Genomic DNA, 16,386 nt, shown 5'->3' on the forward strand with positions numbered 1-16,386 from the left:
TTTTTTTTTTTTAAAGATTTCGTTTATTTATTCGTGAGAGACACAGAGACACAGGCAGAGGGAGAGACAGGTTCCATGCACGGAGCTGGATGTGGGACTGGATCCCGCGTCTCCAGGATCACACCCTGGGCCAAAGGCAGCGCCAAACCTTTGAGCCATCCGGGCTGCCCCACCAATGTACTTTGTCCTGCATATGGCGTTTGCATTTATTTCATAGTATTTTAATAATTTATATATTGTATCTCTTCTGCCAGACCTAGCTCTTTGAGTTCAGAAACATTATAATTCCTGGTATAAGATATGACACTTAGTAGGTGTTTGGTAAATGTCCCTGTGCTTCAAGGGAGAATAGGGTGAGTGAGAATGAACTAATAAGCCTGTGTTTATAGCTCCCATATTTCTTCCCTACTACAATTCCAATATACCAGGCTATTATACATGATTCTGGCTGTCTTTGAAAGCTAGCTGTCTACAACAGCCTTTGATTGGTATAACCAATAGTGTGGAACACATTATTCAAATAATCTTCTGGAAGAGTAACAAAATACTTGAGTATTAAGAGAGTAAAGTGAGTTTCTCTTTTCTATAGGTGTTATTTAGCAGTATGTGAAGAGTACTTATGACACTTAATGCATTAAGAAAACCTTACAAACATTTCGAAAGTAAATCCTCAAATAATACTTTAGCTGACATTTTCAGCAATCCTCTTCATATTTACAAGAGCATCTGATGGAATCAGCAGCATGAAGATGGAGATTAAATGGCATAATGCTTGTAATATGCTTATCACAGTATCTGGCATATTTTTTTGTTTGTTTGTTTACTATAGTGCCTGAGTTGGAAAACTAAATTGAGTGTGTTAAAAGGTGAACATACCGAGCAACTTGGTTACTATTAATTATAATAGAAAATTGACAAAGTGATGTCCTGGTCAATGAGTTTATCTGATCTTGAACGATTTAGTGTTAATTTTAAAATTCCTCTAATGGGTCTACAGATAAGTTTCTGTACATAAAACAACACTTAAATGTGTGGAGTTTTTTAAATTAGCTAATTCTTTTTAGTAATCTCTGTAATCTGATTTGGGCCTCGAACTAATGACCCTGAGATCAAGAGTCACATGCTCTTCCGACTGAACCAGCCAGGTGCCCCTTAAAGGAGTTTTAATAAACTGGAAAACACTTAAAAAAATTATACAAGTCAGCAAAAAAAGGTGAGATTCCAAGTGGGCAAAGGACGCAGGTGATGGGAATAAATATGGAAATATGAAAAAACCCTATATGACATTATTAGTCCTCAAATGGATATTAAAACAATAAGAATTTTTAGCTTAATAAACAGAAATTTAAAGGAAAATAAAATTATAAAATTCATTATGAGTGGTGATGAAATTCATACATTCTTAATGTCATGGAAAATTAATAAATATAATGAACATCATGTATACACCAGCCAGCTTTTTTGTCTCTTAACATTCTGCCATTTGGTGTAGATACTTTTTGTTTTTCAAGATGTAAAACTTAATACAGTTGAAAGCCGCTTTGTTCTCTGCAATCTTACTCTCTTCCCTCCCAAAAATCTTTTTAATTTTTTCTCTTATATATTATTTTCATATTTTTATTTTTTTATTTTTATTTTTTTTAAAAGATTTTATTTATTTATTCATGATAGAGAGAGAGAGAGAGAGAGAGGCAGAGACACAGGCAGAGGGAGAAGCGGGCTCCATGCAGGGAGCCCGATGTGGGATTCGATCCCGGGTCTCCAGGATCGCGCCCTGGGCCAAAGGCAGGTGCCAAACCGCTGCGCCACCCAGGGATCCCCTATTTTCATATTTTTACATTAAGGTTTCATATTCTATAAAACTTGCTTGAATACATTTAAGATACTCTTTATATATTATAATTTTAAAATTTACAACTTCGTTGTTTTAATATAATTTACAGTATCTTAAACTCGTGCTTATTTTTATAAGACTGTGTTATAGTGTATGCATATATTTATATTGAATGGATTCATTCATTTATTCATCAAACAGTACTGATTGCCTACTGTATTCAAGATTTTACACATAGAGTGTGTATAGTGAGCAGAGCAGATGTGAGCCCAACCGTCATGGAATTCACAGCATAGGAGGGGGTATGCACAATTACACAAAAAATCGTAGTTACAAATTATAATACATTCTGTGAAGGAAATACAGAGGTGCTGAAGAAGAAGAGTGGTAAATCCTTTGGATTTTGTTTTTAAAAAGGCAGAGATGTTATTAGAAGGCTTCAAGCAAGCAAGCAACATGGTCCAACCTACATTTAAAAAGGATCACTGGCTGCTCTGTGGAGAAGTTATCTTAAGAGTAACAATAGGGATCCCTTTTGTAAGCAGTTGTAAGAAATTACATGAAAACAGTTGTCAGGGACTAGGGTGATAGTGGTGGTGGTGGATGCTTGGATTTGCAGTATATTTTGAAAATAGATAAGTGGCATAAGATTGTGCATCATGATTAAACGCCTATGTAATTTTTCTTTGTAAGACATTTTAGGATGCCATGTTTAGTGTATCTCTATTATAACTATTATTTAAAAACAACAGCAACAACATGTTTCTTCAGCATCGTTTACCATAAGTGGCATTACTGTGAACATTTATATGGCTCTTGATAAATACTGTAATTGCTTTCCGAAAGGATTGTGCCTTCAGCAAATTAAAAAACAGCACTTTCACCAGGAGTGAAGGAAAATATATGGAATAACTTTCTTTCATTTAATGTTATATTGAATTCATTTAAGTAGCTTTATCCTCTTTTGCAAAGGATATTAGTAACCTATGTACCCAATCTAAAAGTTTTTTCTGTTTGAAAGCCTGGAAATAATACTAATTAAAAATGTAAGGTCTTGGGACTCCTGGCTGGCTCACTTTGGTAGATCATGTGACTCTTCATCTCAGGGTCCTGAGTTTGAGCCCTACATTGGGCATAGTAGAGCTTACTTTAAAAAAAAAAGGAGGGGGGTGATCGCTGGGTGGCTTAGCGGTTTAGCGCCTGCCTTGAGCCCAGGGCGTGATCCTGGAGTCCGGGATCAAGTCCCCACATCAGGCTCCCTGCGTGGAACCTGCTTCTCCCTCTGCTTCTTCCTCTGCCTGTGTCTCTGCCTCTCTGTATGTCTCTCATGAATAAATAAAATCTTTTTAAAAAAAAAAAAAGTAAAGTCTTGATCATTTTCTTGCTTCATTCTTAACTAGTTTAATTACAGAATCTATGTGTATTTAAATTGGTTGGGTTTTGATAACTCGTACTTTCTCAGAGGTGATTTTTTTTTTTTTAATATAAAAAGAATAGGGCAGCTGGGTGGCTCAGTGGTTGAGCATCTGCCTTTGGCTCAGGTCCCAGGGTCCTGGGATTGATTCCTGCATCAGGCTCCCCAGGGGGAGCCTGCTTCTCCTTCTGCCTATGTCTCTGCCTCTCTCTCTGTGTTTCTCGTGAATAAATAAATAAAATCTTAAAAAGAAAAAAAATAAATATTGAGAATACTTCAGATTTGTGAAAAGTTATTTTATTAGCTTAGAGCAGGGGTTGGCAAACTTCTCTGTAAAGGACCGCATTTTCTGTAAAGGTCTTCATCACATCTTTGCCATTATTTTTTTAAATAACCATTTAAAACCACAAAAACTATTTTTAGTTTGTTGGCCATGCAAAAACAGGTGGGCAGGATTTGGCCTGTGGGCCAGTAGTTTGCGGAAACCTTATTTAGACTCTAATCCTGGGAAAAAGTCTACATTGATGTAAATTTTTTCTGCTTTCATAAACTTATTTTCTTATGGCTAACCTGGAGTTAGAATAAAATGTTTAGTATTTGTATGTTATTTTTGTTTTGCTTGCTTTCTGCTTTATCACCATACCTGTCATTATTTTCAGATTATACTTCGCCATTTAACTCTTTGTTCTTAAGCTTTCACCAAGTTGCACTCCCTTTTTACATAGCTCAGTGCCTGATTGCACTTCTAAGGGGGACTCTAGTTAGAACTAACTTTGGAAATACTGAATTTTTAACCAAAACTATTATTTCTAATAAAGATATTCTGCGCATTGCTCATAAGTAGGTTGTAGATTAATTATTTCAGTAACTAAGTGAGTCAGAACTTTGCTGGCAGTTTTTTTAGGGTTAGGGTTTAGAAGGAAAAAGGTGATGGGAATGAGATTTGTTGGTGAATAGGGACTGTTTTTCCAGTTTCTCAGTCCCTTTGGTGGAGAGTATTCATCATGAAAACATGTTAATGAAATACACATAATATTCCACATTATATACTTTTGAAACACAAAGTGTTTCAAAATTTTGTAAATGAGAATTCATTGAGGTACATCTTGGAGGTATTATATGTGGGTGGATGGTGAGTAATCCACTAGCTACACCTTAGGTATAGACTGTGTGGCTCCAGAAACTGTGGTCTTTAACTTTATTGTTGGTAGAAAATTTTAGATGTAAAGACTAAGAAAACTATCACTATAAGGTTAAGTTAGCATTGATAAGTGAAGATGTGAGGTGACAGCAATAGGTAAGTGTATAGTATAGTGTATAGCCACACCTGGATAATGAATGAATGGATTGACTCTAAGACACTCTCCTTTGCTTTTAATTCCTGCTCTTCAAAAACACTGGTTTTCAATTTATAATATACAAGAGTTCTTTCAAGTGGTTAGTTAAGGGAATAGGTTAAAATAATAAAATGATGACCAAATGTTCTAATCTTTAGTAAAAAACTTCTTGTTTAGAAAATAAATATCCTTTTTTTCTGACTGATGGAGAACTAATTTTTTATTATGTACAACTTGGAAAATAGAGTTTACTTTAAAAGATAAACATGAGATCAGAGTCTAATATGATAGTTTTTCACACTTTTAAAAATTAAAAGTCATAGAAGGGAAAATGTTCTAACATAGCATCTAGAACCAAAAATAAAAAGATAAGAGATAAGTTATTTCTTAAATTAACTCCATCAACAACATACACTTTTAACATTTGATGTATATACCACCAGTTTTTAAATATATATACAGATACATTTAAATAGGTATATACATATATTTGTGGTCATGCTACATATGTATCTTTGTGTTCTATTATAAAGATTTTTCAAATATTTTACCAGAAACATGATTTTTAATGACCATTCTTTTTTTTAATGATAGCGTGGTCTATGCAGAAATTCATGACCTAAAGGCACGTTAATACTACAGCCCACATGTGGAACAATAAGGAAGAATCCTTGGTTTACACCTTATACCCTTTTTCAGCCCAGTCTCTTTTTCTATGACTTCACATTGCACCATCCCTTTTCCTTATTTTTTTGAGTCCTATTTTAGCCGAGAGTACATGAAGCCTTTTAGGCATAAGCATTAACAGAAGAGGAAAATAAGATTTTTATCGTAAGATTCATTATAGTTCCCCATTCCCTTTCTTTGTATTCAGTCTTAGAGTTGCACAGTCATATTCTTCTGACTGTAAGTAAAATAGATACATGACAGTTATTTGTAAATTGACTGATTTTTCTTGCCCTAAATCATCTGAATAATAGAGTTGGTAGAGCTATCCCATTTCTGTAAGAATTCTTTCCTTTCATAGAACATTTGGGTCTTTTTGTTAATAATATGAACACTTGCATTGTTGAATCTCTGCATAACACTATTTTGTAAATTTTTAAAATTGTGGTAAGATATCTATCTATCTATCTAATAATACATATCTTGCAGCTGTTCTTAAGTGTTCTGTTCAGTGACATTAAGTAAATTTACAATGTTGAGCAACCATTAGCTCCTTTTCCAGAACTTTTTCATCATCTCAAACCGAAACCCTGTATCCAATAAACAGTAACTCTCAAATCCCTTCTTCCCCTGTCCTAGGTAATGTCTATTTTACTTTTTGTCTCTGTGATTTTACCTATTTTAGGTACTTCATGTAAGTGGAATCATAAATATATGCCTTTTTAATGTCTGGCATAATGTTTGCAAGGTTCTTCCATGTTGTAACATGTATCAGAATTTCATTTCTATCTATCTATCTATCTATCATCTATCTATCTATCTATCTATCTATCTATTTATTTATTTTTAAAGATTTTATTTATTCATGAGAGACACAGAGAGAGGCAGAGACACAGGCAGAGGAGAAGCAGCTGAAAAAATATTCCACTATATTCCACTATATATATATATACATATATTTGAGGAACTGCCAAACTTGTCCACAATGGCTGTACCATTTTACATTCCTGCCAGCAACGTATACCTATCTTTCCACATCATTGCTAACACTTGTCTTCCTTTCTTTTTTTTTTTTTAATAATAACCATCCTAATGGATGTGAAATTGTAGCTCCTTGTGGTTTTGATTTGCATTTCCCTAATGATGTATTGAGCATCTTTTCATGTGCATAATGGCCATTTGTATGTCACCTTTGGAGGAATGTCTGTTCAGGTCTTTTATCCAGTTTTGAATTGGGTTGTCTTTTTGTTGTTGAGTTGCATATAACACCTCCTTAAAAGTAAAAGGTGCACTGTAATAATTCAGACTGTGTTTCTCCCTTCTCAGGATTCCTACAGGAAACAAGTAGTAATTGATGGAGAAACCTGTCTCTTGGATATTCTCGACACAGCAGGTCAAGAGGAGTACAGTGCAATGAGGGACCAGTACATGAGGACTGGGGAGGGCTTTCTTTGTGTATTTGCCATAAATAATACTAAATCATTTGAAGATATTCACCATTATAGGTGGGTTTAAATTGAATATAATAAAATGACATCGAGGGCTAATTATATCTTTTCATTTTATTGAGTCTTTGCTGATTACCATGCATAAATTGTCTAAATTTTAAAATAATAATGAGGTATGTAATGTACCCCTGTTTTACAAATGGAGTTGTTGAGGATTAGAACAGTTGAGTAACTTGTTCCAGATTGTGTAGATAGTGGTACTGGAATTGAAACCTTGGCTTGTTTGACTTCAAAACCTGTGCTCTTAACTGCTGTACACTGTGGTCACAAGGCTTTAAGCTAGAGCCATCATAAAAATGAAAACCATCAACATGAATATGAAAAGGTCATAGAGGTGGTACCACTCAAATAGCCTTAAAGATAATCGAATATAGTGTAGAATTTCTTGGAACTGGATAAACATTGGCTTTAGATAGTTAAGAAAAACTCTGGAGTTGTAAAAGATTGAAATATTAGAACAATTACAATCTGTAAAGTGACAAATCTGCATAAAATCGACTACTTTAAAATAATTGTTACTGTATTAAATATACTTTATATTCTATTTCTCTGAGGGTTTATGGTTTTCAAAAAAGTGCATATTAAATATCCCATTCATTAACTATGTTCTATAATAGTGAGTTAGCCTATTTGAGAGGTATGACATTTTATTAAATACATTTCTTACAGCGTGTTTTGTTTGTAGTCTAGTGATAGAGAAAAAGAAATTTTTTTTTTTAATTTTTATTTATTTATGATAGTCACAGAGAGAGAGAGAGAGAGGCAGAGACACAGGCAGAGGGAGAAGCAGGCTCCATGCAGTGGGAGCCTGACGTGGGATTCGATCCCGGGTCTCCAGGATCGCGCCCTGGGCCAAAGGCAGGCGCCAAACCGCTGCGCCACCCAGGGATCCCAGAAAAAGAAATTTTAACAGGTGACTTTTTTTAGAATAGTAAATAGATGTCAGTATGTTAAGCTGTAAAGTTAACTTAGCTATTGAGTAGAGGAACTGGGAATTTGAAACAGTTCTGACTCCATTGTTCCTATTTCATGCTGTATCTTTGAAATTCACCTAAAATTGTGAAAGAATATAATTTTACCCCAAATTAAGAGTTTATGCACATCTTATAGAAAAAAAAAAAAAACCAACCCAATTTGTAGAAGGATTTGTAACAGAATAAACAGTGTAGTAAGGTCAATGTTAACCATGTAGAAATCAGAGTCTTTCCAATTGGTGCTCTTTTTTGAGAAAAATATGTGAAAATTATGTCATAAAATTCTATATGTATATAATAACATTTAATATATGTTTCTAAGATTATAATTTTAAAAATTAGGCACAGCACATTTTTAGCCGAATTTTTCAGTATTTCCTGTTTTATCATTGTGACCTACCTGCATATGGACCTATTAAGTTGTAGTTTTACTATATTTCTGGGTATTTTATCTTTTAAGAGACATAGAAATTCTCTGTTTAAGTTGGAGAAGAAAACAAAAGGAAAAGCAAGGAAAATTTGGTGTGGTTGGAAATCAGGAATTAATTAAATGTCTTCTTTCAGCCATGTTTTATAAGACAAAATTATGGATAATTTTTGAAAGATTTATTTTGTTACTAATGTCTCTGCTATAACTTTTTTTTCCTCCCCAGAGAACAAATTAAAAGAGTTAAAGACTCTGAAGATGTACCTATGGTCCTAGTAGGAAATAAATGTGATTTGCCTTCTAGAACAGTAGACACAAAACAGGCTCAGGACTTAGCAAGAAGTTATGGAATTCCTTTTATTGAAACATCAGCAAAGACAAGACAGGTAAGTAAAATTTTAATAAATATGAGTCGATTCTCCATAAACTATATCAAATAATTTTAATCATCAGTCGTAATTTGCTAACATATATTCTGATAACATCATTTTGAGGGCAGGAAGGCAAGAACATTGATAAATGTACATACCTGATTGCATAACTGTTATATCATTTCATGTAACTTAATTTTTCTTCCCATCATGCTAAAATAGAGAATAAAACAATGTTTATTTAGCAAATGTTCTCTTAAGGATAGGAAAGGGCAGCATTTTTTAATCCAGTGTCCATGGTATTGCTTTTGGCTTTGGTTTCTTTCCACATATGAATATTTCTGTTCAACTCAGCACATCTTGCATTAAGCATTCAAGAAATGTAGGGATTTTTTTTTTTTTCAACTGTTATATTTATAAAGTCAAAGATTGGGAACAAATACTGAGTTTCCTATTTTAGAAGTGTTTTGAAGAGTATTATGTTGTGTTTCTAGATTAAATTCTATTGTATTTGAAGAATTTTACTTTGCTAGAATTATATTTAGATACATTTATTTTTGGAGGAAGTTTTCATTAAGCAAAAAATATTTAGAAAGTAAATAGAAATTCTCAGTTATTCATTTACTGTGGTGTTCTGAGAAAAATTAATGCTAGATTGACTCTGAATTTTAAAAATTATCTTCATTTTTAAAAGTAACTTTTTCTCTAGGTAAAATAATTTCAGTTGACATTATTTAACCTGTTTGTATGAAATGAGAGTTTAACGTATAGAAAATTCTAGAAAGGAATACATAAAGATATGATGGAATATAATTTTCATATATTAAAAATTGATCAGTTATATTCCCTTCAAGACGAACATTTATTTTGGGCTCTGCTAGTTTGTACCTGTGAACCCACAAAGCCAATTTTGTGGAATTAACTTCTAAATGCTAGGAATTAAGAAAATTGATGAATACTTGTTTAAATGTATAAAAACAGGTATTCTGTAACTTTTATTGAATTTGTAAAAGGGTAAAAATTTTAAACCATCTTAATGGTTAATTTTAACCATCTTTTAGCTAATATTATGTGTCTGTTTTCTTAGTGGAAGATCACATTTACTGCTTCCTGATTGTACAAATTTGATACACACTGAAGAAATAATGAATTCTCTTCTTTAGGGATTAAAAGCTAAATTTCTGTAGCTTGATTATAGTACAAATATCTCATTCTAAAACCTGATTTATAGGTTAAAGAATGATGTTGTATACAGCACTTCACTTGAGTTTAGTGGAATTAAGATTTCATTCAAATCTATTCCCAGGTCCCAAAGACTGGGAAAAGTTTAGTTTTTGTCTTCTTTTTACTGGTCTTCTCTAACCAGACCTCTTGATTTCTCCTATAGAGGAGGTATTCATAAAACATGACTATAATATCGATAGCTTTTCTCCAAACATTTTCTTATGAAAATATTTCAAATGTAAAATAGGACTATTATTAAAACCATTTATCAACATACTGCCTATTACTAAATCATATCATTAACATTTTATTAACCTGCAGTATTGTAACTTTTAATACTTTTTAGACAACATTAGTTAATATTTTAATTTACATTTTATAAAAAAAACATTTTGCCTTATGTTGGTAAAGGGCTGCAAATATAGCAGGGCTTCTTATGCTTAATATGCATATTCAAATCCAGATTCTAATCAGTGGGTGGGTTCAGGTTGTGACCTGTGACCCTGCATTTCTAACAGACTCAAGTGATGATGATTTTGGTACATGGACCACACTTGGGGTAGAAAGACAACAGAAGAGACAGTAAAAGGGTGTTGTCTGTTACTCTGACATTGTTACTCTCTACTTAAGAGCCTAAGATAGCTAGCTGTGTTTTTTTCCTTATTGTATAGTTACTACCTAAGAAGTACTAGTTTATTCTAGTGCTTGATGTTAATGCTTTAATATACCACAGCATTCATAATAATCAGAAAATTACCTGGATTCCTTTTAAAGTAGATTTGTTGGTTTTATACAGTTTTTAGGGGGAGAGGGTAGGGAAAGTGAATGTAGTATGTATGATATGGAAGTGGATTAATTTAAATTTGTTTTGTAGACATTTACGTAGATCATCTAATTAAAATACAGAGTAATATAAAGGAATACTTGTACTTTATTTTAACATTCAGCTTTTCTTATATTTGTTAACTGTTTTATTTATATCTTTATATAGTTTTGGTTGCTAAACTATAACTTAGATATTTTAGTTTCTGATCTTTGATTTCTTTTTATTTCATGGACTTATTGATTTGCCTTTCAAAAGTTTATTCATCTTCCTCTGTTGAAATTAATTTGGTATTTGCATGCTTTTGGAAGACTTTAAAGAGCTATTCCAAGTGATTGTGGAGATTATGATACATGTAAATTTTTATGAATTTTACATTTCCAGTTTTTGTGAAAATTTGAAGCCCTATTTTCTGCAGAGTAGTTATTTATGTGCTATTATTTGTTGTTTGAACAAAATATGCATACTCTTGTTGCATTTTATCAGTAGCTACTTATTTCATACCCTAAGTTTTAGTCTTGAGCATGAATGTAAAACAAACACAAAAAAGAATTATATATTCCAGTTGGCAGGAAAAGGACATTCACGTAGAAGGACTTAGTGAGTATTTTAAGCATTGGGGTCCATAAGGGGTTTCTGTTAGAAATTTTTTTTCTTTAAAAATGCAAACATCGTTATTAGCTTGTGGCCAGTACAAAAAATAGGCTGTGGCTACATTTGGCCTTTGGGCTGTAGTGTGCTGATCCCTGATTCTCTGGGGAACTGTATTGTTTGGTTTGATGCTAGAAGTTAGGTCAGGCTTTAGACTTAAATTTTACAGGCTAACATTAGTAATTTTAAAATAAAACTTACTCTGTGAAAGGGAAATAGGAGTTTTACTCTAGTACTTTTTAAGATAGAGTTGCAGAATGTATATTTTATGAAATTGACTTGTAATTTTAAAAAGCCTATTATATGGGCTAGAATATAAGAAATTATATATTTTTTACAATAGGTTAGTCCACATCTGAAAGGTCAGAGTAATTTTTATTTTCTGCTAGTATGCTTTCTGTGGCATGGCTTCTATATTCCCAGTATATAAAGACTGCTGTCTATTTCACATTTATCTGGGTAGTTTAGTAATTGCCAGATTTCTCTGGCTTCATTGGGCTGTGCATGCAGTGTTGGCAAAGATTGTTGAAACCAAAACATTGACACCATGGTAATCAGCTGTGTGTTTTCCAGTCTGCTAAAATCAGAATTGGGGAGGGTTCAGGAAAGTGGTTGACAAAAGCAGAATTAGCATATCTGCTACTCTTGATTCAGCTTTTTTGCTTTCTGGAGGTCTCAATTTGAGCATAATGTGAAAATTAGTTTTATAAATTTAAAAATGTCATTAATTTTCTAGTTTTTGTTGTTAATTTCTCGATACTTAAAATTAGTTGTTAGAAGATCTCCATTAAAGAAAGCTTTTGGTCAAATTGTTCTGAAACAAAAATAAACTCCCTTATGTGCCATATTTCTGTTGGTTAGTAGTTGAGTTTTTGTACATCAGATAAATATTTTGAACTTTAGTTTTTTCAGGAGTTAAAAATAAAACAGTAACTGAACACCTGATGTGCACCATGCATAACCTCCCAAGTTAGTGGTATTGCTGCATTTCAGTAGTACCTGAGATGGACTACAGTTTGGCAAGGTTTCTTGAGAAATTCAGCAATACAGAATTTTTTTTAGAGTACATCTAGTTTCTCTCATTCCTGTCCCCCAAGAAGGCTAGTAGTATCTGTCTATACTGAGGGTATTTGAAGTGTTATTTCCTTGAAAGTGTTTTCAGTAATTTTTGCTGATAATAAGCCACTCAACAGGAACTTGTTTAGAATGAAATCGCTTAGTTGAAAGCATTATAGGCACCAGGATATAGGATTATGTTATTTATTGAAATTTCCTTTTCTGGTATGGAATGCTCTTTTTTTAGTCTCACAAGTATGTTTTCAGATAATAGCTGAGCTGAAATTATTGTCACATTTCTTGATTTAAAAACAATTTGCATATATGAACTTTGTATACTTTTGTTCATACATATTTTCAATTGTTCTGAGTTTTGTAAGTGACATTTGAAAATGAGTATATGTGGCAATAAGCCATATTCTCAAGAATAAATCATTGAGTGACAGGAGCTCAGCACCTCACTAAGTGGGTATTGAAAATCTGTTTCAGCTACACTTTGTCTTCAGAAATTACCCACACATTTAGGAGCATGAAACCAGTGTTCTTCAGTAGTGCCAGTGGTTTAAGGTGCACAAAGATAAATAATGTTCTCTTGATGTCGTATGACTTTAAAGCATATTATCAAGAAATGACAAGTAGTTTGAGTCTGAGAAAATATGGTAAATAACTGACTTTAAAATTTAATATAATTTCCTCTTAATAAAAGTAGGAAGTGCCCAGAGCCACTCTGGAATAACTATTTCTCAGTATTACCTTAGCCACTCATATCCTAATACTGAATTCTTGGTGGTGGGTAGTAATCTCTTCTCTTAAATTATTGGCCTCCAGTTCTCTCTCTGCATTGCTGGAAACAAAAATCATATATTCTGTACTGGTGATGGGGATGTGCACATTTAAAAAGTAGACACGGTTCAAACTGATTTTAGAATAAGTTACAATCAGAATTTGCTTCTGCTAAATTAGTGGAGGACCAAAACCTGTCTCTACCCCCAGCATGTTTTCCTACTTCTTTTATTGAAGTTGTAACTTTTTTAAAAATTAAGAGATTACATTCTTAAAAAATATGAGCTTTTACCTGGTTTGTTTAATTTGTGTGTGTGTGTGTGTGTGTGTGTATTTTTAAATTTCTTGCATTGATTTTTGAATTGAAAGATAATTTATGAAAATATCTTCAATGCCAGCTCGTACTTTACATTTTACATGTTTTACAGGAGCCATTTTAATGCTTTAAATTACTTATTTAATGAGGATTTCTAATATATATATATTTTAAAGACTTATAAACCCTTTTCTCTTGAGAATGATAAATACAAAGTATCAAAGATATGCCTGTATACAGGCATAAATGGCTATCTAATTTAAAGTACCAGCATATTTAATAATTTCAGAAAATGGTTAAAAATTTTTATTTTGTAGTTGACTTAGCTAGCTGGCTAACTCGTTGAGTAAATTGATTCCATTAAAAGAGATCTGCAAGTTTTCTTAGGCTGTTAGGATTTTTGTATTAGATAGCTGAATAGAAATATATCACTGGATGGTTATAAATAACTTGATGTACATTTTAATATCTAAACTATATTTAAATACCTATTTCTTAACTGAAACTTAATTTTACGAATTTTAAAGTTTTACTTTAAAGGTAAATTATTGAACTCCATTGAAGCAGTTCTTAGTATATTCTTGAGATTCATAAAAATTGATACACCCTGAAGAATTGAGGTGTCTTTTTTTTTCCCTTTTCCTTAAAGGCCACGAATATGTGATGACTTTTGCATGCATTAAACCTTAGCTTTTGGTTTATCTCAGTTAATATTTAAATGGCCAATTCTCTGTGCCAAATCATATTTTTGATATGTATTAGCTTTCTAGGTATTGGGTCCATTTTGTCACATTTGTTTCATAGAAAAACATGTTTTTCTAAATATGCCATTCCACATAGTAAATAATTCATTTTAAAAATTAAAAACAGATTAGGCTTAAAATTAAATGTGCAATAAAATATATCAGCCTTTCTAAATATCTATATTTTTAGAAGAATAAACACAATTATTAATCTCTTAAATTAATCTGCAGTACATGTAGATTAATACTTATGTGCATTTATCTTTAGATGTAAGCTTCAACTTTTGGTGGCTATATTTTTCTAGATAAACTAGGAGTACAGTTAACTGAATACTGTCCCCCTTGGCTACTGCTTACTTTTCTGAACTGGAGAAAACCTTAAATACTTTGTTGATCTCCATATAGCCATATATGATTGTGTTTGCTGTTACAGCATTTTTACTATAGCCTGAAGCAGAAGTCCCTTTAGAGTACTTAGATTAGAATAGAAGGTATGAAGCCAGTATAATTGGATACTGTTCTAAAAATTATTTTTAAGACTTCTTTCTAATAAGGAAACAAAATGCAGTATTATTACTATTTTGTGTATATTCTTTAAACAATTCATGTTGTTTTCATATTATGGCAAACAGCCCTCACATAGCATTTTTATTTAAATAATATAGCTATCCACCCACAAAAGTCTGTCTCAGCTCCACTTGTGGACTCTAGAAATTGGCTGGATAGTGTTTTAATTGCACATAGAACTCAAGATTCCAGTCTCTTGACCCAGCTTTATTTTGAGGTACTGTGTGTGTGTGTGTGTGTGTGTGTGTGTGTGTTTTAACTTTAAACATCCCTTTCGCACCATTTTTCTCCTCATTCCCCACGTAGGGCAGGGTGGGAGAGGTGTTTTTCGTTAAGTCAAATAATTTAAATCTAACTTCAGTTTAAGCTTCGATTAATTCCATGACTCTCAAACTAAAATGATTGCATTAATTGATACACAGATACTAATATACATGCTTCAGCTTTTCATAATCTCTCCTAATTCCTAATTTAAATTTTTAAAAAAATTCTAATTCCATTACAAAATAAAAATGATTTTAAAGAACAAACCAGGATTCAAGCCCATATTTTAAAACTGCATCCCCAGTTTTATTCAGACAACCTGCTGCCTGTTGTAAAAATAAATTCTCAAGGTCATAATTTCAAACCTCTTGCACAAGGCTCTCCCAGTAAATTACTGTTCCCAATGAAACAGACTTTAAAGAAGTTGTGTTTTACAATGCAGAGAGTGGAGGATGCTTTTTATACATTGGTGAGAGAGATCCGACAATACAGATTGAAAAAAATCAACAAAGAAGAAAAGACTCCTGGCTGTGTGAAAATTAAAAAATGCATTGTAATGTAATCTGGTAAGTTCAGCATACTAATTTTGGCAGAAAGCAGATGTCTTTCAAAGGTAACAAAGTAGCCACTACTTTAGAACTACCTAGGTGTGGGATTCTGATTTGAAGTATTAAAAGATAAGAAATTGGAGTTTGTTTCCATAATTAGAACATTTATTTTTTTAATCAAATGTGTATTGATTATAATTGACACAGTTTTGATAGGCGTAGACTACATTTGTCATCAGGTCTAGAAAGTAAAAGAAAAGGAAACTGTATAGAGTAGTCAGGTTGAATGCCCAGAAAGTAGGGAAGGGCCCACTTTTACAATGTATTCTTTCTGTAGTACAGTCCACAAGCAAATACTTGTTCTGCCTGTGTTCTCTAACTCAGTGGCGTCATCATTTTTTTTTTTTTTTTACCTAAGTAAGAAACCTGGGAGTCTTGGGATGACTCCCATCCCTCTTTTGCACCCCCATTTGGAGGCAACTGCAGATTCCCTTGATGTTACATTTTGACTTTTGTCACATCATTAGTTCAGGTTCCTATCATTTCTTGCTGGGCGTGTTATATTCTCTTATGTGGTTTACCTATCACTGCCTTTATTCACAGTGCAGCCCGAGAGATAGACTTAAAAGAAAGGTCATCCTCTTTTCTTTAAGTCCGGTCACTGACTTCCTGTTTGCTATGGAATAAAATCTCAAACTTCATAGTATGTTATGTATATCTTTTAACATTTCTAGCCTTTGGCCTTATCTCTAAAAACTCCTTGCCTGAAGTTTTTTGTTGTTCTTATGTAGATAAACACTATGTTATTTCATACCTTCCCTTGAGTCTTGGCTGTTGCTCTTGGTTGGAATGCCAGTATCTTTATCCATAGTGTTATTAA

General features: G+C 32.7%; 1 protein-coding gene across 6 annotated transcripts in view; it reads left to right on the forward strand.

Annotated features, from left to right (window-relative positions):
• The window catches only part of KRAS (KRAS proto-oncogene, GTPase), a 38,783-nt gene that overhangs the window by 13,592 nt on the left and 8,805 nt on the right, over positions 1-16,386 (forward strand). For 3 of the 6 annotated variants that reach the window (XM_072798635.1, XM_072798634.1, XM_072798633.1), the window contains exons 3-5: positions 6,578-6,756; positions 8,387-8,546; positions 15,401-15,524. In XM_072798635.1, coding sequence (XP_072654736.1) covers positions 6,578-6,756; positions 8,387-8,546; positions 15,401-15,520 — 459 coding nt within the window. In that variant the 3' untranslated portion in view covers positions 15,521-15,524. The remainder of the gene's footprint in view (positions 1-6,577; positions 6,757-8,386; positions 8,547-15,400; positions 15,525-16,386) is intronic. The other 3 variants (XM_072798636.1, XM_072798637.1, XM_072798638.1) reach the window with 2 other exon arrangements.

Source organism: Canis lupus, chromosome 25 (genome assembly GCF_048164855.1).
Source record: "Canis lupus baileyi chromosome 25, mCanLup2.hap1, whole genome shotgun sequence".
NCBI lineage: Eukaryota > Metazoa > Chordata > Mammalia > Carnivora > Canidae > Canis > Canis lupus.